This window comes from Parambassis ranga, chromosome 3 (genome assembly GCF_900634625.1).
Source record: "Parambassis ranga chromosome 3, fParRan2.1, whole genome shotgun sequence".
NCBI lineage: Eukaryota > Metazoa > Chordata > Actinopteri > Ambassidae > Parambassis > Parambassis ranga.
Window position 1 is genome coordinate 8,598,232 of NC_041024.1, and position 24,888 is coordinate 8,623,119.

A 24,888-nucleotide genomic window follows, 5' to 3' on the forward strand; every position below is an offset into this window, starting at 1 on the left:
AACCTATGTTCGACCCACCCCCGGTAGACCCAGACGAGGCAAACAAACCCACCTGCGGTGGACCCAGGTTTCATAAAACGAACCAACTTAAAAATGATGTAGAGAGGATTGACAGCTAACTGCGGCCAATCAAATGCCTTTGCTAAGGTAAATAGAACAGGATTGGTCAACAATGAAGCATCACTGGGCTTCAGTGACTGCTATTGGTTGGATTGAACACGAGGAGCTGATGTCATCAATGCGCGGGTCTGTCAAAAAATATCTGCCTCATATTTTTTATACAGCTAACGCCTCAACTGTTGCTTGTAATGACTGCATACATTTACCTTCATAGTTAGATAAAGTTCGTCTGCGTCGAAGGCCGAATGATTCATGCTGCATTTCTTTCGTTAGCGGAAGCTCAAGAGTTACGTCTTTAACTCATAAATTGGATTAGCGCTAAGTTAAGCCACCAGTCAATGATAGTGTAGCAATCTTGCTAGTCAGCCAAACGGACTGCTTAAGACTTTTAGCACACATTCGGGGTGTGTGCTAACGTTGTATACATTAAAAGGTTTACCTCTTAAGTGACTTTTAACTTGCGGAGAAGTCATTAGGTTAACATGGATAGTTATAGTCAGCGATGTGAATCCTCCATAGGACGAGAAAGTAAATCTCAAAAGAAGAAGGGTTCTTCTAACCACAGCACGTCATATTACGAGGAAGGGGACCGCAAACCCAAGTTTGTAAGTATGAAGAACATTGGTTTTATTGACGGTGTATGGTGCTATAGGGATTTCACTAAATATTACAGATTCTAGACCTTCAGTCTCTGTCAGAGCAGCAGATCAGTAGTTATGTGCCATGCCCGTATAATGCACCTCGACTCATCATCCATGTCTATTCTACATAAAGTCTTTTACAGACTACCTCTTATATCTAAGAGAACTTATTCATTCATTCACATACAGTAAGAATGTTCTTTGTGACCCATGACCTTGAATGTTTGTTGACTTTGCATGTAGGAAATCAAACGGTTAAAATTAGCTGAGGGTTTAGCTAACACTAATCCATGTGTTTCCTGTTACTACAAACCAAACAGTATTCTGTCTGTCTGGAATATGTCATCTATATTTTCTTTGACAAGATAATAGCAAGATATTTCCATTTAGACATTTTAGAAATCTTGATGATTAAAAAGCATTTAAACTTATAAACCCCTTTCAGAAGGAAGACAAGAATGAAATGGATCTTCTTAATGCATGCTCAACCTGTGTTTGACCCCATTCTTATGAGAGTGCTACCACAAGTTAATTCCTTATAGCCAGTGTTCAGATATTATAGTCTGCAGAGTGTGTGCAGGGATAGTTAAATTCAGACTGATATAATGATGCTCTGTTGGCTAAATGTTTAACATTTAATAGAAACACCTGTTCACCCTCTATAATTAGCATTCAATGCTGAATGAAAGTGGGGTTGCAAAGTCAGGCTGGTTGTTAAACCATTCTGATTAATGCTAAGGTGTGTTTAACCTGCACCTGTCTGTCTACATTGGCATAGTGTGGAGATATTGTCGGGGTGAAAATCCCCTTGTTTCCTTCTGATCACCCCCTGAATTAGTTTGTAAGGAAGGAGCGGATAAATTCTGGTCTCAAAATTATAATTTATTAAACAATGAGGCAAATTCTGAGTCGCAGAGCTCTGGGTTGTTGCACACAAAGAACCAAACAAGAACAACACAAGAACAGGACAACCAACAAGAACAAACAACCACACAGCAACAACGAACAATGCAACCACAACTGGACATGGAATTCACACATTGATATACCCCATGGGCGTTCCTGCCTGCCGGCCCACAGGGGCATCTACCGCCCCCCTGCAGACCCTGGTTCATACAGCAACTAGACCATTAGTGTTTACTGCCAAATAAGGTAAAACTCCAATTCCTTAAATCTCATAGGTTGTGAGTCCGATCTGGGGGTGACCATAAAACTGGGTACTCAGGAGAAAAACACATTCCTTTAGAATCTGGCTTTTATCAGGTCAAAGGTGCTGCTGTCCTTAGTCTGAATTTATGACCATCTCGTACCAACCGGAGCTCTCTCCAGAGAGCAGAAAAACAACTGATCTCATCTGCCACAGCCTGAACTGCAGAAAACAAAGTTATATGACATACTATGAAATTACTTATTAATACATTCAGTATCCTCAAATTACTTTGATTTTCTATAAAATTTCCTAACACATAAACACTTATGAAAATCACATTATTAAGCGATAAACACATATAAACATGAATACTTATATATCTGAACACACTGCATGTTAACACCATGCAGAATAAATTCTTTCACCCAACAATTCCCTCTTTTGAGCTCTTATAAGAGCTCACAACAAATCTTCCTCGTCGTCACCTGGCACGGGCACCTCTGCTGCCAGCAGAGGCATCTGATATGAAGGAGAATGAAAACCTGAATCCTGCTTTTCAATTGCTGACACAATTAACCTGTAACCTAAACAGTGCACACAGGGAATATAACAACAACAACCACATATAGTCAAAATACCCAAGAATGCTGCAAAAGAAGTGATTAGTGACATACCATACTACCGCCTTCCAGGGTCCAAGCACCCTAATCAGCCAGTCGTCCAGGGGGTTATCTATCCCTGAGTGCTCATGCAACATACTGGAAAGAGTTCTCAAACCTTCTAAAGCTTTAGTGACCTTACCGTCGGAAGCAGTGTTATTGGGAATGAAAGTACAACACATTTCATCAAACATAGCACATACACCTCCTTTCTCTGCCAATAACATATCCAAAAACATCCGGCCCTGTACTGAAATCAAATCCCCATGCATCGTCTGGATATAATGGGGCAGGTTCAGTGTACAGGTGGGGCCTCGCTGATGCACAGGCAACACAACCTGACATATTTTGCTCCTTCACCTGTTTTACCATCCGAGCCAAATATTATCATCCTCATAACCAGTAGATAACGCTAATACATCGAACGGGGTGAGCTTATGGACTACAATGTCGGGTTGGGAGTCCCAACATTGGCCAGGCACTCCGGAAGATTTAACATAAGGGTTGTGGTCCAGGCCAGTAATTGATAACATAATGGGATTCTGCGTGCAGCTCCAATCTCTTTGTATATGGAAATACCCACTGAACAAGATCCGCCCGCCTGAGGTGGTTTTAGCTTTTTTAGGTGCCCAATTTGTGTGCTGCCACCCCAATCCACAAACATAGACGCCATACTGTCTCCACGACACATTATGTCCCCCGCAGTTGATTACTGCGCACAAATCAAAGATAAAAGAGAACTCTGAACCCTTATAGTCGTCTAACTCTATACCTCCCCTGTTTCTCACACATACATCTCCTCCTGTCCCTGGCGCTCTCCTCACCCTGCGTGTGCTGGGCCCTGGATTTGACTTACCATTGGATCCTGGAAAACTGACAAAATAATTATGTACACACAAAAATAAAGTCAAAGATACACTAACTACAGACATGAAAACACAAGCTCCCAACACCCTCCAGTTACCCCACAGTCCCATCTTGTCAGCTGGAGTCTTCTTGGTAACAGGACCTCAAACCTCTGCTCCTGAAACTTTAGACCTTCCTTTCGACAGCTGACCTTACTGATGACTGTGGTTCGTCTCCTGGTGGGGTGATGCGCTTAACTTCGCCTATCACCCTTAGTTGGAGTGATGCGCTTAACTTCGCCTATCACTCTTAGTCCCACGCTGATCCTGATGATTGCTCATGTATGTGTATTCACCGTCTCATCCTCTTCAACCAAGTAGGGTAGACTACCTACTGGTCACACTCCTGGTTTCAGGGGATTATTCTGCCCCTTTCATTTTCTCCTCCTCCTGCTGCTGCTGGATGTCGCTCAGCGTTCTCCCTGGTTCTGTAGCTGGGGTGCACTGGCTCCAGTGATACCAGGTGTCTCCTTTGCCTTTCAGCCGCACAGCATGGGATGTCCTCTCTACCACCTGATATGGTCCCGTCCACCGTGGCTCCAACCACTTTCTCTTTATCGCCTTCAGGAGGACCCACTCAGCTGTGTGTGGCTTCTTTTGGACTCTCCATCTCTCCTTTCTCCTGCAATACAAATTCTAACACCAAAGCTTCAAATTCATTATATTATGGTTTATATTAATACCATACTGCATACTTCTTCAGTCTCAGCCGGCCAGCTGGTCCAGGAAACTGTCGACCTGTAAGAAGCTCATAGGGTGTACATTATATGGCGTTATTAACAGAACATCAATACAATAGATAATACTTGAACCCATATAAATTTGGTCTGTGCACAGATTTTAGCCAATTTTTGTTTTAGGTTGTAGTTTCATCCTTTCCACTTTTCCCTGTAACTGTGGTTGATATACTGCACCATACCTATGTTTTAGGCCTAAAGTCTGCTCCACCTTTTCCAGGTCTAAACTCTTAAAATGAGATCCATTCTGGCAATCCATGCTGTGGAATGTAATAGTTAATCAAACAGTTTATCATCCGGTTTAAAACTCAAATACATTAATACTTGTCTCACCCTCTTTTTTCTGAAACAGAACACCATTCACAGCTCCACCTGTTTCAGAAACATCAAGATAAAAAGTAATCTAGGTGAGCCAGATCGGTATGGAAGTTGAGACAATGAAAGAGACAAGAGTACAGGAGGCACAAAACCTACATCAGTAAATGATGAAGACCAGATGTTATGTGGTAGTGTGGCTAACATCTCCTGAGCCTTATTATGCCTCTACTGTATGAATGGCAACCTAATAAGCTTTAAAGGATGAAGAATTCTAAACACCTATCCTCTGTGCCTATTTATTAGAAATAGCTTTACATTTCCTAACCATGGAGCCTAATTCTTTAATATTATGTGTGGTACAATTACTAAGCAAACAAGTGGCACACTATTATCTGCCATTTTGAGCCATTTAAAACTGTTCTGGTGTTAACTATACGTCAGCAGCTACTCCCTCCTCAGTCACAAACAATTTATCTGCTGTGATGGACCAATGTAGTCCCTCTCATTAGGAGGTAGAACCTCTCCTGATAGAAGAGATCCTCACACCTGTCATAGAAGAGAATAACCTACAGGGATCAGTGGACAGCCTATAGAGTCAGAAAGACATTATCCAGGGTTTCCACAGCTGGAATAGACTGAGGAGACCGCCCCCTTAAGGAGACTCAGGTAAAAACGAGTCCAGCAGATATCTTCACAAGACATCTGTATCATAGTGGTTCTCATCAGCCACTGTCCAGCTACTCCAACACTCTGGGAGCATAAAAAGTCTGTCCAGTAAGAAAAGTCACCATTAATCCATCTGGGGAGCACATGATGGAGGTTCCAGTTTTGATCAACAAGTCTCCGCTCATCAAATTCACTGGTGATGAGCTGGAGCGAATGAAACAATGTCTGTGGTGCTGATAACACAGTTTCACAAGTTCTGTGAATGGCAAAGGTTTCCCAAAAGAAGCCAACCGATGAAATGATGTGAGATGCCGGTGTGATCTTTGACAGCCATTTCCCTGGGGAGGATACCAGGGAGCCCCTTGTGGTCACTGACGGGGCTGCTTGTAGTGACAGTCTCTTTCCCAGTGGCCAGGTTTTCCACAATAGAAGCAGTCACCTCCACTCAAACCGCTGTATCCACCCTTTCCATGCCCCCCTCCCCTACGGCCACCCTCTTTTCCCCTCCAGTTACCTCCTCTATGATATTGACCCCACCCACCTTGATAGTGGGGGCGGGTGACCCAAGATGGGGTTAAATACATATCAAGATTTCCCACAACTGGGGACTGTGGCTGAGGTGGGGGAGCAGGCTGAGGCTGAACCACCCTCTGTGATGCAGGGGTGTATTTCTTCATTTTCCTCTGATATGCTGCTTTCTTTCTAGCTTGAGCTAACTGCAGCTTTAATAATTGTGTCTGCAGCCCTTTCATCTCCATGGTCTCTGTGTCTGTGTGTAAATTCATATGGTGTACAACATGTCTCTTCCAAGCAACAGAATCACTTCCTGGTAAATCAGGGTCATTTTTCTGGGCCTGCTGAAGCAACAGGGGAAGCCCCTCCACTGTTGCTGGTCTATACCAGTGCTGCTGGGCACCAGGTTGACTAGAGTTCACTCCTATCTGTCTGTCTGTTACTCGCCCCCTCCCATCAGGGACAGTCATGATGGGGTACATCCAAGGAGGTGGGGTCTCAGGCGAAGCAGAAGCTACAGCAGAGGCTGGTGAATAGGCAGGCGGTATCTCCGCCCCCTGAGTTCCCTCGCTCTCTACTTCCTGTTTAATGTCAGTGGTACTACCAGACTCCTCACAATCATCGTCTATGCAGCACAGATATGCCTGATATAGAATCTTACGTCTCTCATCAGCCTGCACTGCCTCCTTCAACTCAACTGTCTCTAACACTAATAATCTAATAATCTCCTCCTTTCTCTCTCTCTCTAGTTACTCTATTCTCCACTGTTGCAATCACACTTTTTAGTGGCTTTTATCATCTCCTTTCACTCCCTGCTCTGTCATTGCTGTACACACTGCTGCTTCCATCTCAGCTGCAGCCTTCTGTTGTCCCTCTGGTCCTGCCTGTCCGCAGCAATGGCTCAACATCTTACTCATCTGTTCATCAATTGTCTTCCACGTAGACATGATTACCACTCACCAAATCCTTCTTGCGTACCTGCTGTATGTTAAAATGTACCTTCTATATGTGCCTTATTCTATCCCTCACTGTGACTCTGGCAACAGAGTCACACACCTTCACTTAAACACACTTTCACACACACACACACACACACAGACACTCATTCAACCTGCAACACACACACTTAGGCCTACACACACACTCACTTCTCCGACGGCGCGGAGTAAACACCTTTCCTCGACGGCGCGAGGTCAAAACAATTAAACACAATTTTCAATACATAAAACACAACTTAAACAATAGGCTATATATTTTCTTCTCTTTTCTCTTTTCTCGTGATCCTTTTTTTTGTCTTTATTATTTTGTGATCACTGTGACACTTTTCCTCTGTGTGACCCTTTTTTTTTATTTTTTAAGCTTTAGGCGGTCATCACTGTCGTTTCAGGGGTCATCAAATCCCACGGGCTTTCAACCGAGCTTTATCTATATTTGCGTCCAAATATAGCGGGGGATGCCACTCCCAATGACATAACGCTCATTCACGTTATTGTATTAACCCTTTTTTTATTCTTTTTATTTTTAATTGGTTAATATCTCTCTCAGTGTCACTTTTCCTTTTTCTCTTTTACTTCATCTCATTTTCTCTTTTACTTCATCTCATTTTCTCTTTTACTTCATCTCATTTTACTTCACTTATTAAGACTTACAATCTGCCTCTTACAATTTGAACTCTAAAACACCGTACCCATCCCAGTGACTACTTAATTTAGATTGTCCAATGTGCAGAATTTTGATTAAACAGGTATCTGCTTACCTTGTTATTATTGGCCAGCCAGTAGTCACTCCGTCAGGCAAGATGTCATTTGACCCACACTCCTTCGAGTCCCTGTTCGGGCGCCAAATTGTCGGGGTGAAAATCCCCTTGTTTCCTTCTGATCACCCCCTGAATTAGTTTGTAAGGAAGGAGCGGATAAATTCTGGTCTCAAAATTATAATTTATTAAACAATGAGGCAAATTCTGAGTCGCAGAGCTCTGGGTTGTTGCACACAAAGAACCAAACAAGAACAACACAAGAACAGGACAACCAACAAGAACAAACAACCACACAGCAACAACGAACAATGCAACCACAACTGGACATGGAATTCACACATTGATATACCCCATGGGCGTTCCTGCCTGCCGGCCCACAGGGGCATCTACCGCCCCCCTGCAGACCCTGGTTCATACAGCAACTAGACCATTAGTGTTTACTGCCAAATAAGGTAAAACTCCAATTCCTTAAATCTCATAGGTTGTGAGTCCGATCTGGGGGTGACCATAAAACTGGGTACTCAGGAGAAAAACACATTCCTTTAGAATCTGGCTTTTATCAGGTCAAAGGTGCTGCTGTCCTTAGTCTGAATTTATGACCATCTCGTACCAACCGGAGCTCTCTCCAGAGAGCAGAAAAACAACTGATCTCATCTGCCACAGCCTGAACTGCAGAAAACAAAGTTATATGACATACTATGAAATTACTTATTAATACATTCAGTATCCTCAAATTACTTTGATTTTCTATAAAATTTCCTAACACATAAACACTTATGAAAATCACATTATTAAGCGATAAACACATATAAACATGAATACTTATATATCTGAACACACTGCATGTTAACACCATGCAGAATAAATTCTTTCACCCAACAATATGCACATTGTATATGCAATGTATAATTTTAGAAGTTATTTTTTTTTGACTGTGTGGCAACATGTGATTGTCCTTTGTCATTATTTTGTCCTGAATGCAGAGGTAGTGCATACTGCCATACTTCAGCCTGTGTTCTACTGAGTTACTGAAAAACAGATTTTTGGCAATTGGCCACTTTTCGCCACACACTTGTGTAAGGCGATTATTCAATGTGTCTTCAGATTCAGCATACAGTTAATGCACAATTGTATAATTGAAATAATGTCATTTGAAAGTTACAGTCTTAAAGACAAGGATAACAAAAGTTTAGATGAGGAGGATTGTCTTCGTGGTTGGAGGTGTAGTACATATCTTGGTTAGTACCGGATTTTTAATGTATTCTAGATATGTGTTGCACATGAACTGATACACATAGATACGTTTTTTGGAGTACTCAGTACTAAAAACCAAATTACTGCATGTAAACACCTTATCCAGGTCTCTAAAATCCTCCTAAATGCCTTAGAAATTAGTGGCTGAAATGTGAGAGCTGAAGGCAAATGAAAAGATCTGATATTGTTATGATACAGGGATATAAATAATAGATTTCCTTGTTGGGATGCGATTGTACATCAACACAGTTTAGACAAAGATATCCAAGAGTTGAGTTGAATTGAGGCAACTGAAGACGTAGCATAGTTTTCTGAAGATGTTTCACTACTCCCCCGAGCAATGGCTTCATCAGATCTGATAAACATCAACGTAGTAGATCATATATCAGCTTTAGCTAAGAATGTTGTTTTTATATAGTTGTAGCTACCCTGAAATGTTCATCTGTTTGCTAATGTGCTCTGACTAAGTGGCTAGGTGTATGCCTGTGCAATGGTGAGCGAACAGACACATCACTCTAGTGACTGTGAATGGAGTAGAAGAGAACACTGGCCACTCTGTGAACTACTGTTACAGGTTGAAGGCACCTCCGTAGATAGCCTTTTTTATTATAGCACAACTAAAGGGAGCCCTGTCAATAATTTATGAATAGTAATTTAGTAATTGCTAAATATTGTGGTTGACAAGTTTTTCTTGTTTAAGATAAATCGTTAGAGCAGAGCAGTAGCAGGTCCTGCAAATTGATTTTGACCAGTTGTCATAGTGATCAGTGTGAACACTGATTTCTACAGCAGGCTATTAATGTTTGCTTATGTCAGCCTGCTTCAGTTCTAGCCATTTTTCAGTAGAAATGTATGTTTTTAAACACTTTAAACACATTTTCAGGTGAATGACCTATTGACACATTGGCAACTTGTATTTTATTCTAGGCCATTTCATAGTAATTAAATACTGGTAGCTTGCCAAAGTTCTTTAAGCTTTTGTTTCTGTGCTTGAGGGAGACTAAACCTTTCAGTATCTTTCGTTCCGTGTCTTATTGACTACATTTTGAAATGTAATGTTTTTGGTTCATATATTGATTTCCCATTCCCTGATTGTTCCTACAGAGCACACATTCCTAAGTAGAGATGGCAATTTCCCAAGATGTGTACAGAAAAACAAACATACATAATATCTGCTCTGGCAGAAAAACAACATCAGAGAAAATTTGTCTAGCAGGCACTGATGGAGCTGGTATACACAGATAACAATAGGCCAAATAACAATGTCTTCCTCTACACAAGTGGGTACTTTAGAATTTTTTGATTAAACATGTTGAGAAAGAAATTGAGAAGATTTGTTTAAAATGCTAGTACTGTTAAAGTTGAACAGAACACTACAGTTTATTAAAACTACTATTTTAATAATCTGCATTACTGGATGGCAGCATTGCTTTATTTGTTGTAAACTCGGCACCCATACATTGATTATACAGTAGTGCAGACAAATCCAACATGTCACTGTCCTTTCAGATTCCATTGTATGCAGCAAAAAGTAGATACAAGTGCATTTTTTTAATGCTAACTGTGAATAAGCAAAACATTTGATATGTGTTCATAATTAGTAAATTATTTCTAGTAAATAGTACTGTGATCTGCAGGGCTGAAACATTTTATACTTTCACAATCACAGATTCTGTTATTTATGCTTTCTGATTTTTTTTTTTTTCTGCCTTCCATCTGTAGCACTTACCCTTTAGAAACATCACAGATGACGTGGTAAGATTTGAGGAACTGGTATGCCTTTTTTTTACTGTGCTGTATTTGGGGCATCTAATATCTAACTCTTTTACTCACCTTATTTTCAGTCATTAAGCTCACAGTGCATTTTATACTAACCAATGCTTTCTTTACCTATGTCAAGCAGATGTAAGATGTAGAAGTTGAACTGTTATCATTGTTGGTTAAGCCATGAGATAGCATTAACCATTTGCGTGTCACAATCTAACACAACTTTAGTTTGACTTAAGCTTAAAAAACTCTTGCGTAGTTCTCTGTTTTATTTGCCTTCTCTGGTGTCTCTCTCTCTCTCTGCAGCTGGACAGATTTGCCAGTATTCGCATCCCAGGGAGCAAAAAGGAACGGCCACCATTAACACAGTCAAAACACAACACAAGTGACTGGTCCACTTCTTCATCATCCACTTCACATCATTTTGAGGAGCTGTCCTCAAAGATTACCTCGGAAAAAGAGATCTTGGCTCTGTTTGAAAAGATGATGGTATGTTGTTGTGTTATTGTACAATCAACAAATTCTTGAAAAATAAGGCCGGGTAGAGACTTGTCTGAAAAGCAACTTCAGAGATAGGCCTGCTGTTTTACTGATTTCAAACTTGCATTCTTATTTAGCAAATTCTGTCTCTGAAGTTGCTTTTCTGATGGTATGCACACTTTGGCTTTCCTCATCATGTGTTAGATAAAACTAATCCATTTTCCACGAAGTGTGTTAGTCTGCCTTGACCTACCCCTTTAGAAACCTACCCATAATGTTATGCTGAAAGAAAATATTTTTGATGCCACTAAAAGTTCTGCCTGAGAACCATGATTTATTCAGTTATTTCCTCTGTTTTTTTGTGTTTTCAGGAGGATATGAACTTGAATGAGGAAAAAAAGACCCCTTTAAGAGACAAGGACCTCAACACAAAGAGAGAAATGGTCATCCAGTATATTTTTACTGCCTCTAAAACTGTGAGTGTTTGACAAGGAATATTTTCGACTTAATTACTGCCTAACTTTTTATGTGATGTCAGGGAAGTTTTTAAATGTCAGATCTTTTGGTCATACTCTGCATATTTATCATTCCATTTATTTTTAATGAAAAATTACATTTCACATGTTCCTTTCTTTATTGATATTGGAGATGGGTTGAATTTGATTGTTCAATATTAAAACAGATCATGCAGGTTTGCAAGCCAGCGCATTCTCAAATGGGCTGTTTACCTGTTTGCTCACAGATGTAGTTACAGAGAAATACACATATTAAGAATGGCAAAATGTATTACAGCATGCGTTTGAATGGGGGATTAAAAGAATTTGCACAATATCCTGGCCATTTAACTAAAATGCAATTATATACTGCAGCAATTTTGCAGCATTTTGAAGGATATCACACAATCAAACAAGATTTGCAATTCCAACGCATGAATATGTTGGATTATGTTGAAAAGGGAAAAGATATCTTGTTGCGAGATATGGTTGAACAGTGTGAGTTTTGTGAACAATAAATGTGAATTAAATATTTTGGACCCCTGAAAAAAGGTTAACAAGTTGGCACTGTGTCTTGCAAAAAAGCATTGCATCTTCTCTGTTATAAACAGACATCCCTCTAAGTTGCCTTAGGCATTTCATCACTAGTTACCGTGGGGACTGCCCTGTTTATACACCTGCATGATAAAATAATGTGTTCACTGGCCAAAATGCAGCTAATTAAACTTCAAAACACTGCTTGTATTAAATTCTCCATTTACAAGTAGCCAAATGCATACTGATCTGAAGATAACAATATGTTTATATTGTAGATAATGGAAAGGATGTTGGCACTTTCTATTACTTCTGTGTAATACTGTTTGTAGTTTTTTTTCTTTTTTTATTATAAGTTGCTTTTCCCATTTTTTTCAGGTAACTATTTCATTTCTTTGACTGAAGTCTGTATTTCCATATCCACAACAAGAGACGGAAAATAAATCAAAAATAATAGACAGTGTTCTTGACACACCTGTCTCACCTGCATGTCTGTCTGATGCCCCAATTAACCTTTAATGCTGCATTCTGAAATGATGCATGTCCTTTTTCTGACATAGGCAAATGTGGTTCCTAGCTTTTGAATTTGGTAGATGGCCTTGTAGAGAAACAATTTCCATGAATGTTGTTGCACAAAATAATTGTTGACCTTTTGACTATTTGTGGTGTAGGAGGAGCTGGCATGAAATAACCAGCCGGCTTCTTGCAGACCCCAGACTTGATTTGTCTGCAGTTTCCCTGCTGTGTAGGAAATTGTGTTTTACTTACTTTAGCCTTTAAAACCCCAAGAAAGAAACCAAATGTGGCTTTTCATTCTTATATCACAAAGGTTATAAAGATTATAAAAACATATAGCATGTTTTTATTTCCAAATTAGTATGCTGAAAAGATGATGCACATTTTCAACTCAAGTTAGCTGTATAAGTACAACACTCACATATATATTAAAAGACCTACTAGTCATCATTGTTCTCTTGCACAAAACAACTTTGGGTCACAACTTTTTAACAGTCTTTTGCGGAATCTAGTATTGCTGCATAATTAATTAAATCTTTATCACAACAACTTTGCAACTCAAATCCCAAATAGCTTCAGCTTTGTCTTTTGAATATAGAAGATACAAAGGATGTATTTTTCCATTTAATGTACAGATTCTGTCAATAATTATTTAAATCTCATGACAAAGATGTGCACTTTTCCTGATTTCTTCTCCGTTTCTTTTTTTCTAGGGTAGCTTAAGAAGCAGCCATCAGATATCCCCCCAGGAATTCCTGGGTGAGCTGAAGTCAGGAGTAATGGACGAACGTCTGTTTGCCTGTCTGGACTCATTGCGGGTGTCCCTCACCAGCAACCCCGTCAGGTATTGTGCAAGATTTGGTAGCAATAAGCTCAGCCCTTTTAAACAAACAAGGTGTCTTCTTAGTATGGACTGCCCCCACGCGTTTTCAGGCTCATGTATAATGACGCAGTTTGGACTGGACCATGAATCCGGCCAACAGCAGTAACCCCTTGATATCCAATAACACCATTACAGTGCTGAGTAGCGGATTGGTTTGGCAGTAAAGGCTTTTTTCTGCCTCTGTTCCTGGGGGTTGATCAGTGTCACTTTCTTGGCACTGATGCAAACAGCTCTCACACATTTCCTCAATTCAACAGTTGCATCCCACTAGTATAGGCTGGCAGACTTTTATACTTCCCCATCAGGTTCTTTCTGGCAGAGCAGACGGACTCAGAGTAATTTGATACTTGTCTCAGCTCTGGGGTGTCACCATGTGATGCTTGCCTTTGACTCCTGTATACCTTATCCGCCCAGCCGCACCTACTTCCCCCCTGTTTTTGTAAAGGAAGGCCACAGTACTAGCTCATAGGACCAGCAAGGCCACAAGATGCAATTGTATTTAATGGATTTGATAAATGGATCTGACAAACAAGTGGAAATTGGTTTTTGATGTTATATTAAAACTGACCTTCAGGTTTAAGGCCCCAGATATATTTTGTTCAGTTTAACTATACAGGAGGGAAAAGTTTAATGTCCCTCTTCTTACACCAATATGTATAGAAACCTTGGACCCTCTTTCTGTTTCTAATACACCACCTGTAAATTAAACATAAAAGATTCAACCACGATTTTTTTTATAGTGTTAATACATTATAATTTGAGACAATTAAAAAAATATATTGCCTAGTTTTAAAACATTGATACTATTGCGGTCTGCTACAGTGACATCATTTGGTGCTCACTGTTCACTGTTTAAAATGACCTCTTTTTTTATTCCAGGTGTCCCACATTGCCATGACTTCAGCCTCCTCCTTCTCTTGTCCCTCGAGAGCCCTCCCATTCAGTCAGTTAACTTGCTATGCTCAGGACAACATTTTAAAGTTAATTTTTTATTTCTGGTTCATAACCGCTTTAGCAGAGTGCAACACTGTGTTGCTCTGCCTGGAAACCTTGGAGGCATTCTCCTGAGACTCCGTTAGAAGTCAAGCTACCTTAGCTGTGAAGTTAGCCAGATAAGGCGCCTCATTTTTCTCTTTGATTTATGACTGTTTTTGTTTCCCTGGGAATGGGATGATGAATTTGTTTTCTTTTTTCTTTTTTCTTTTTTCGCTCGCCTCTTGTTTCTCTGTGTCTTTTCGAGGTGATAGCCCTCAGTCTAATATTACCGTGCTCCTCTTGCCTCTAACTGTAATTACAGTATGTTTGTGGTCTCAGAATGATCATTAATGACTATTTATTTTTATTTTAGAAATTGTTATCTAAACATTGCCAACGATATCTTATCCACAACTTGGGAAACAATATATATAAAATTTTGACAGTTGCTTTCTTCCTTGCACAATAGTTGCAAGAAGCTGGATTTACAGGGGAACTTGCAGATATTTGATTGTTTCATAATTTTTAATGTTATGTTTGCTCATTGTTTACTTGGTAGAGAACACAACAATCAAATACTTTTGGGTGGGATCTTTACAAAAAGGGTTTACCGTAGTATCTTTCTCTAAAGGAGAGGTGCTATTTTTTGCTGTTTAATCAATATACTGCAGTCATGTCATGATATGTCGATACACATATTAGTATACATTGTGTAGAGTAAGGAATAATTATGTAAGAACACAGGTCAGAAAATGGCCTGAGTTGATTTACATATAGCCACCGCCTTGAGCTACATTTCTCCAAAAGAGGAGAGAGTTTTTTTTAAACTACCGTAGTTATAATGTTATAACTCGTATTTCTTCATTCTGTATTATATACAGAATGTGTATATACAGAATAGTTGTAGTCAATTTTGTGTAAACCTAAAATCTGTTTTCCTGTGGTAGTATAGATATACATCAATTCTGCATCCTGTGTGTGAGACGCTAGAAACCTAATAACAATATTAAAAGGAAATCTGATGTAAGGCAAAACTGCAGTTTTTCTGCGCAAAAATGTGGAAACAGTTTTAGGATAATTTTTCCATGACACGTCTCCAAACACTGAGGACATTCAGGCAGAGAATGTGATTGAAGTTTTCTCATTTGGGATGTAGGAGGGGTGCCAGATGTTAGGAACTAATGAAACCCAAGGGCTGCCAGAGCATGCTAGATTAGCAAACAGAATATAAAATACTTTAATCATTTTACAGTCTAGACAGAGAGCATGTCAAATACAAACCACTTAACTGTGTAAGGATAAAGAAAGGGGCATTTCAGTGATTTAGCCTGAGTTTTCAGTTCATCTACATTTTATCCATAACAGAATCGCACAAAATGATGCTGCCTTTCTATTTTGCATTTGTAATAATCCCAGAGTGTCACTGGACAAGGAGAACTGTGTTTACAGACAGTATAAGCATCAAGACTGCAGATGGACAGTTCCATATACCGGTAATGTAAGCTTAAAGTAGGCAAGCGCTTGTCCTGCAAAAAGGCCAGTTCTTACATGACATTCAGTGAAGACAAAAAGACACACTCTTTACACACATTATTGCCTCTTTCTGACTGGTATTGCTCTTGAGAATGAAACATTTTTTCAACATTGTGGAAAAACCTTCATGGTCCCCTTCTGGCCTTCAAAACTTTTAAAACCCAACATTTGGAAGCTCTTTTATGTCACCTGTTTCTCTTCAACAAGTGTGCAATTCAAGGTAAATGCCATTCATATTTGTGGCAGCAGACCCTGATGATACAGGCATGTTGGTTTTCTTTGCAATAATTCCTGCTATAGATCAGTTGATTATGTTCTTTTGCTCCCTCCCTCATGTATTGATGATGGAAAAACTAGCATACAGTTGCCACTTGGCTATGCATTTCAGGTAAACCCTTGTCAAAACTGCCACCTTGCCAACTCCATAACCAGAATGGCATGGGCCAAGGCCTAGTCAGTAGTGTAGCCTCAATGGATTTTTTCCCCCTCATAACTAAGAGCCTTATTTGCCTCTGCAGCTTTTCCTTCCTTTAGTTTTTGTCAGCCTCGCTTTTTCCTGACCCTGTCACACACTTGCACATAGTCACACACAGTCATAAACTCGTAATAGATGGTTTGAAGGCCTAAATTGCTTTTTAGCTTTTCTTCTATTTGTAAGAGGAAGGCAGTAATGAAAATGTTTTTATGATAACTGAGATCAGACAGAACTTAATCCAGTGATTTTTTTAAATTAACCATTTACTTCAAAAGTTTGTATTAGTTTGAATGGCCTTGCCTATATATCACTAATAAATCAGGGGATATTGTACCTTGTCAGCAGGAGAGCTCACAACTGAGCAGATCTCCAGAAAGGTGCTCAGAGGTGCCAAGGTGGATTGCAGCATTACTATTCATTGTTGGACATTTGTTTTTAAAATGCTGTTAATACCTCAGTTGTCAATCACTAGGTATGAACAGACACACTTAAGACACTGAAACCATGTGACAGGGGCAGCTTATTCTATTTGCATTGTCCTTAATTGGACAAGTGTGGTGTATACTGACTAGCTGGCTTAGTTGTTCATTACACCAAACACAAAATGCGAGACAAAAAGACAAATATACATAATGGCACAGTATACTTTTTTCAATACATTAAATTCAGATAACAGCCTCTCATTCCATCATGTCACCATGGGAATTTCTATAGACTTGATGCTGAGAGGCATGCAGCTTGTTGATTACAGCAGCCACAGTGAATGCTAATGGTTGGGCATATTATTTAAGTTGAGTCAGGGAGGGCAAGACTGTCTGTCACTTTGCATACCTTAGGGTCTAAAGTCTACCTTTTGCATGTGTTCTTATGTGTCCTTATTAATTTATTTGTTTATCATTTTTTGTTTAGTTTTAGCCTTTGAGTTCAGCCACAGAGGTCAGTGGAGACAGACAGGATACCTGCACCACTTTGGCTTTGGCAATAAAATTTTAACTGTCTAGATTTGGGGATTTTCACAGGTAATATTTGAGATATCGCTATGGAGGGTTAAAGAAATATAAATAAAAATAACTTTTATTTTGCTGAGTTACTTTTGTTACTGATTTTATAATTTTATAATTTTGCATATACTATGCATTCTCTATACATGCCCTCATTTACCGTATTTTCGCGACCATAAGGCGCACCGCATTATAAGGCGCAGTGTCAGTTACACGGTCTATTTCTGTCCTCAGCGCATATACAAGGCGCACCGTACTACAAGGCGCAGGTTACGCTAAAACATACCAGTACGTAAATTCAGTAAAAACCGGCTGGATATCAGCGAGGAGCCGGTGCAGCCGCTCTCTCGACGGTGGCAGCGACAGAGAAACAGCGTGTGTGTTTCTATGGGCAGAGCAGTGGCTGCCGCTGAATGCCTGTTGTGATTCCAACTTTATCTTTACACTTTATTAATAAATAAAGACCATCTTCGGATATACGTTGTCCCGCATTTTAATCAGATGCACCACAGTGATTCCTAATTCATCCTTACCAGTGGCTGACTGTACAGAACATTTATTACAACAATAAACAGGAAACAACTGCGCGAGTTCAAACCTGCCAGCTTCCCTCTCATCGCTGTCAGAGTCACAGCCACACACGTTGCCGGCTGGCTGTTCGGAAATTATTATTATTATTGTTCGGAAATTATGCCGGCTTTCACAAAAGCTCGGGCAACAGTCACTGCAGAAACATCAGCCCATGTGTCCACAATCCATTCACATAACTGACGTAACTCGCCCGGCGCTGCCTCGCAGTAAAGCTGTGCTCGCTGTCCGCCATCCATCGCTCCCACACCGCTCGCAACTTTACTTTTGTTTTTTTGTTTACGCCGATGTCCAGCGGTTGGAGTTCTTTGTTAACCCTCCCGGGATAACGGCAAGCTATGAATTCATCTGCTTCGCTTGTATTTTTACACCAGCGGTGAGACGGGCGTACGCGGAGTTGCGGATCAGCAGCGAGGGTGATGCGTGGAAAAAAAACCATCCGGTCTCTTTACATAAACTTCCCTGAGCCACTCCTCGTCTCCTCATTTCTCCTTAACAAAGACTCCTGCTGGAAACATTTCTTTAGGCAGAGTCTTTCTCTTCCATAGGCGGAAGTTTCTGTCCATTACCATCCAGTCCACCACTACAGTCCGTATTGATACAGTGCTGGTCCCCATTCTCTCCACAGTTTGGTTCACGGGGATTTCGAAAGTGAGGTGGACTTCATCCATGTTGGTGATGTGGCTGGGCTGGATGTTTTTGCTGGCAATGTTGTCACTGCATAACGCGGAAGCTGTAATCCGCTGGAAGTTGCTGCGCCAGTACCGTAGCATTCAGCTGATTGCTGCCAGCGTAGGTAGTGTACGCTGGCAGCAATTCACCAATCGGCTGAACCGGTATGTTATGTAGTATCCATCTGATTGGTTCATCGCTGCTAGTGTACGTAGTGTACGTATGACGTACTGTTCAGCTGATTGGTGAATTGCTGCCAGCGTACGTAGTTTACGTACCACGTCCCCGTGTCTGGTACTCAACCCATACACAAGGCGCACCGTATTATAAGGCGCAGGGCCGACTTTTGAGAAAATTTTAGACTTTTCGGTGCGCCTTATAGTCGTGAAAATACGGTATATCTAAACCTATTGCTATGCTCCAATATTGTGACCAACGCTTTTATGGAATACAGCTGGAGTTAGTGTGAGAGAGTTGCCTTTTCTAAAGGATAGTTCCTTGACAAGATGGACAGACCTTAAAAAAAGGTGTTCTTTTCAATATGTGTCCTAAAACTTTCACATTAAAAGCTGCAGGAAAAGAACCTTCATATTTTGATGGAAATGAAGTTGCTTAATCTTCTTTGGATAGATACAACTCCAAAATACCAGTCTTATAAAATACGTCTTATAAAATATGTTTTATTTACTGACTACATTTTAAACAGGCATACTTATGCCATACTAGTTACATTATATAGGCATACTGTAGAATTTTATTTTGCAGTACAAATGAAAGTTTACTACAGATATAATGGAAAAGGTCCAGGTAACAACTAATTCCAGTACCAAAATACCTTATGCCTATATTATCTGCTATATGATAATCAGATATCATTTCCCACCGTGTTAAGGTGTTTTCCATTCTTCGTTTCCCTCCTATACTGTTTCAGTAATCCTCTCTCAGGCCTGCAGCCTACTGTTTACTACTACTTCCGTCCTCTTCAGCACAAAGCTTTCCACTGTGGTTGATAAGTATGAAAGTGTTGTTGTCAGTTGTCAGTCTGACACTGTTGTGATATTGATTTAGTGTTTGTTATTTCAGTTGGGTGCAGAGCTTTGGGCATGAGGGTCTTGGATTGCTGCTGGACATTTTGGAGAGGTTGCTATTCAAGAAACAGTAAGTTGATGCACTCACTCGTCTGTCCTGTCTTATGTTTTTGTTTCTGTGAGGTCAAATGATTATTTTCAAATTAATAGTATTGTGCTGTTTACATTGGTACATTTTAACCGTTTTTCAGAAGCACATTCTAAGCAAACTTTACACTATTCTCTTAGTGTTCTTGTGTATGAAGGATAGCACCCATGTTTAAATATCATGTATGCATTTAGTGTCCATACAGTATATAGCTGCTATTATAGTCTTCAGGTAAATTGGAGACTATCTGCTCCTCATTTCTGTGTTTTTTTTCCTCTAGGCAAGAGAAGCTTGATAAAAGGAACCAACATAAAGTTGTCCAGTGTCTCAAAGCCTTTATGAACAATAAGGTACAGTGGTTTTAGTTAAGATACTCCTCCTTTAAACTAGTATGACTCATGTTTGTGGTCTTGGGATATGTGCATGTCTGCCTGTTTGCTTTTTGACAGACCTTTATAAATTGACAAATGGGACATGTGAGGTGGGGGTGTACTAGTACTAGGACCAGAATTTGAAATTTCTTGAAATATCTTCTTTTCTGAAACACACACAAAATGTTGTTTCGGTGCAGTGATCTACCGTGACACGAATGAATACTGAGCCTTAAACACAGCCATAATTTGATATATTGCATTATGTGAAATGTACTCTCACTCTCTTCTGTGTTCTGTTCAAATCTACAACAAACATTGTGGGCAGTAGACATAAAAGGACAGACAGTTGTTTAACACAAAGGATGTGTCACAGAAAACAAATCAACTAAAGAAGAAATTGGAATAAAAAGGCATTTTGATAAGACATTAAAAGCTAAATTGAAAATAAATGAATTGTTGTCAGATAATATGTTATTCCTAAACTTTTTTTAAAAGAGACTGACAATGTGGAAGTTTTAATATTTCAGAAACCTTTATAACTCATTTTGTCATTATTTAAATTGTTTGTTTTTGAACTCAGCTTCAATTTAATCGAAATTCTTGTGAAAAAAATTAGAATATTGTGATAAAATTAAACCACTTAAGGTCAGTAGAAATAATGTTAATTTATTGCCAAGGCCTAAGCCGTTGTAAATGTGCTTTTCCTTCTTGTGTCCTGTTAGCCACGTGTAGCTACAGAGGGAAAAAAAAAATCTTGCCACATGGAGCTAAAACCCAGCTGAGACAGATATACGGCCCCTCTGGCACAAAGTGTGCTGTAAGGTCTCATGTAATCCTGCGTCTCAACAGGCGCCAGACGCCAGCATTTACCCGTAGGCCTCTCTGTCAGTCCAGACCTTTCCCTGGCTAGAGAGGCATCTTGGGAGGGAAGGTATCTACACTGCCAAGAAGACAGGTGTCCTCTGCCAGCTGTCAGCACAGCTTTTCTCCTCCTGCCTTCATGTGTCACACATATTTCTTATTGTCTGTCACCTATGCCATAATAATATAATACTAGAAGTTACCACACTGTGAAATTATCCTTTGAACAACTTGGCTGTTTCAAGAAAACCCAGTAATTTACAGATTTGGTTTGCTAAGGTACAATGTTACTTTAAAGGTATATAGATTATGGTTAATAACTAGTAATATAGATTTATCCAAAACTGTCCTTATTCAGCAGTAATTACAGTTTTGTTACATTTCTTTATGTGTATTCGTATTGTTTGCTATAGTTTAAATTATAGCATATTTGAGTTGTTGTGTGTTTTTTCTGTTGTAGTATGGCTTAGATCGAATTTTGGGGGAGGAGAAAAGTCTTGCTTTACTGGCAAGAGCCATTGATCCCAGCCAATCTGCCATGATGACGGACGTGGTAAAACTGTTGTCAGCCATCTGCATCGTAGGCGAAGAGAACACGTAGGTCTTTTTTTTTTTCAATTTGTACAAAAGTGGCTAACTATGACAAATGATAGTGATTATCCAGCACTGTCTTTTGTAACTGCAGTAAAAATAGCTAAAACCTAACTGAACAATTACAGAAGCATACTGTAGGTCTGTAAAGTAATTTTTTTTCCAAGTGCCAGCCAGGGTCCCTCGCTTTCTCTGGGGAACCTTGGATACTGTATAGACGGAGAGAACTTATGTTCAGAGTCCCCATAAATAAATGTATTACTTCATTTTTCCCCCAATTGTTCACTCATGCATTTCATGGTCTCATTTAGTTTGGAGAAGGTCCTTGAAGCCATCACCACAGCAGGGGAATGGCGAGCCACTGAGAGGTTCAGTCCGATTGTGCAAGGACTAAGAGATCGCTCAGTTCAATTACAAGTAAGTGCAAAGTACATACACCCCTCCTGACACCTAGTTCTTTTTCCTCACATTGCACTGGAAATACATACACTGTCTTTAGGATTTCGACCATTTCAACAAAGTCTCAGCCAGGAAGGGGGTCTTTCAATTGTTTTGTATTTATAATTAATGCAACCTTTACTGTGATTTAGTCTCTTTTCCAAAAATTTTTTTGCTTTTGCTATTCACTCATATTTTATTTAAAACTATTTGTCGGGTATTTAAAATCACAATATTGCTACTGTAGTTTACAAAGTGTCAAGTGTGAGGAAGAATGTGTTCATGTTGAAGCTTAGGTTTAGTTTTTAAATACAGTAACAGAAAAGAAGCAGGAATGTAGACTACTACAGTTATTGATTTACCACATGCCACAATAAATAGGATAGATCTTGTGTCCTTATGATTCACTTGTATTCAGTGAATACACCATGAACACACTGTAACGTAAGTTTTTTATTTTAAACATGTGCAAGGTACAGTGACTAATGTGGCCTTGCCACTGCTGTTTTTAAACATACATTATCTCGACAGCTGATACAATCCATTCACTACAACATATTGTATTGTGTATTTATTTATAATAAAAAAAAAATGAGAACTTACCTAATCAAACATGATTCATGGCCCCCTTCAGTACCTGGGACCTCATAGGGGTCACGGACCCCTTGTTGAAGACCTCTTGTCTACATTATAAACACCTTTACTGGCGAAAAAACTTTCTCAGACAAATGTGGTAATGATAAGAGGACACATCATTATGTGTAGTTAAAAAATGTTTTTCCTTGCAGCCAATCATCCTGTCATTACCAGATACTTCAATAAGGCTGTCTTTTTTACTGTCTATTTTAATTCATGTGATTCTGATTCAACACAGACAGAACTGCAAATCTTAATCTGTACTTTTTGTGTTGACAAGACATCATCCAGAGTCACGTTACTCTGGATGACAACAAAAGAGTCAAACAAACAAACAAACAACTGAACAGAATGAAATCTGCAAAACAAATATAAACAAAACAAAATCCCTAAAGCATAAAAACTACATTCCCGAAGCTATGTAAAACAAAATCTTTCTTTTGTTTTACATTAAACCATAACTCTCAATCCTTTCTTATACTTTTTACAGTATTGCCTGCCCAAACAAATTGCCCATTTAATTATCGTATGCATTCGGGACAACAATAGTTTGTGTCAATACTGTAATCCGTGGACAAATATGCTGTCTGCATTTTTTCTTTTTTAATCTGTAGTTTAGGAATGGCAGGAGTGTAAATTCACACAGTATCTTACCACCCACACATTCAGGTACAACAGTGTGTTCCTTTGTTTTGTATTCTCATGCAATGGCCAGTGGTAAATTTAATTAAAAGATTATATCTCACCCTCTGTAGTATTACTGTATCATTAGAGGATTAGCACTCTGTTTGCTGTGCTTTGATAGGTGCAAAACTGTAGGGATAGAAAGGTGAGAGGCAAGGAGCAGTAGTGAAAGACAGTAAGTAAGGAAAAGATTTAGTTTTGGAAGGGGGCATTGACAAAAAGGAAATACAAAATGACAACAAGGATTTAGAAATGCACTTAAAGTAAAACTTCCTTCAAACACAGGCAAACAAATACACAAAACTCATCTGTGGTTACAGCCTTTTTGTACATAGCTGGGTTTTATTGATGCTTTGTTATTACTTCCCACTTTCTGATAGACAATACAAATCCCTCTTGATCCCATCTGTTATTGAAGCACAAATACTGTTACCCTAAGCATAGCAATGTGTGGCTAAAGGTGTTCCATCCCTCTTTAGGACATTTATACACAGTTTCCCCTGAAGGCCTTTAAGAAAAGTGTAAATATACACAATATATTGTACAATAATATTTATATATTTATATATTTATACACAAAATAAAAAACATCAAAATGAACAAATGCCAGATATACTATATTGTAAATGTCTTTATCTCCATATTTTAAGAAATATGTAGTATTTATTAAAATCCTACTTGGATTATACTATTATAATAGTTAATAATATAAGGCTGAATTTTACAGTAAAGAGTGCTTTTTAAAACTGACAATGATCCTCAAGGCATCTGAATATCTAGCATCACCATACCCTCTTTTCACACATGACTGGAGTGCTTTAGTGATCAATAATTGATTTTTCTGTTGGTGTTTGCTCAGTTAGTTGAAGAGTCACAGGATGCACTGGTGCCTGCGTAGTAAACCACACTCAGAAGGGAGTGAAAAACACCTTCCAAAAGAGCGAGTTTGCCCTTAAATAGACTGTTAGCTAGTTTTGTGTGTGGGGGGATGCAGTTGTTGCATTAATATTAAAACCACCCCCCTGGTTGGTGACTGGAGAAAATAGACATGCATTAGTTATGGTCCTGTGCATCCAAGGGACATAATTCATTTAGAATGCATGCCAGAATGCTTTTCATCATCTTCTGGAAGAAGAAGTCCATCTTCTCTTTCTTTCTCTCATTTTTCTCCCTTTCTTTCTCTCTGTGTCCCTTTGTTCTTTGTACCCTTCATGTTGCAGGTGGCATGCATGCAGCTCATCAATGCTTTAGTAACATCTCCTGATGAGCTGGACTTCAGGCTCCACGTTAGAAATGAATTCATGCGCTGCGGCTTGAAAGAGATATTGCCGGTAAGCAAAACATAACCACACACACACAATATAAACTCACACTCACCTTGGATTAATATTTAAATGAGTTGTCCACTTCAATGAAATATTGTTGATTTGCTCTAGCAAATAATTTATGAATCACAGAGGAGAGTTTGCACGTCCTCTGCCTGTGAAGCAG

General features: G+C 39.4%; 1 protein-coding gene across 1 annotated transcript in view; it reads left to right on the forward strand.

The window, feature by feature from the left end:
• Positions 1-277: 277 nt before the first annotated feature.
• The window catches only part of LOC114433767 (protein diaphanous homolog 3-like), a 114,939-nt gene continuing 90,328 nt past the window's right edge, over positions 278-24,888 (forward strand). Inside the window, exons 1-10 of the mRNA XM_028402434.1 lie at positions 278-725; positions 10,442-10,474; positions 10,793-10,975; positions 11,338-11,442; positions 13,224-13,354; positions 19,721-19,795; positions 20,094-20,163; positions 21,509-21,645; positions 21,951-22,056; positions 24,618-24,728. Coding sequence (XP_028258235.1) covers positions 603-725; positions 10,442-10,474; positions 10,793-10,975; positions 11,338-11,442; positions 13,224-13,354; positions 19,721-19,795; positions 20,094-20,163; positions 21,509-21,645; positions 21,951-22,056; positions 24,618-24,728 — 1,074 coding nt within the window. The 5' untranslated portion in view covers positions 278-602. The remainder of the gene's footprint in view (positions 726-10,441; positions 10,475-10,792; positions 10,976-11,337; positions 11,443-13,223; positions 13,355-19,720; positions 19,796-20,093; positions 20,164-21,508; positions 21,646-21,950; positions 22,057-24,617; positions 24,729-24,888) is intronic.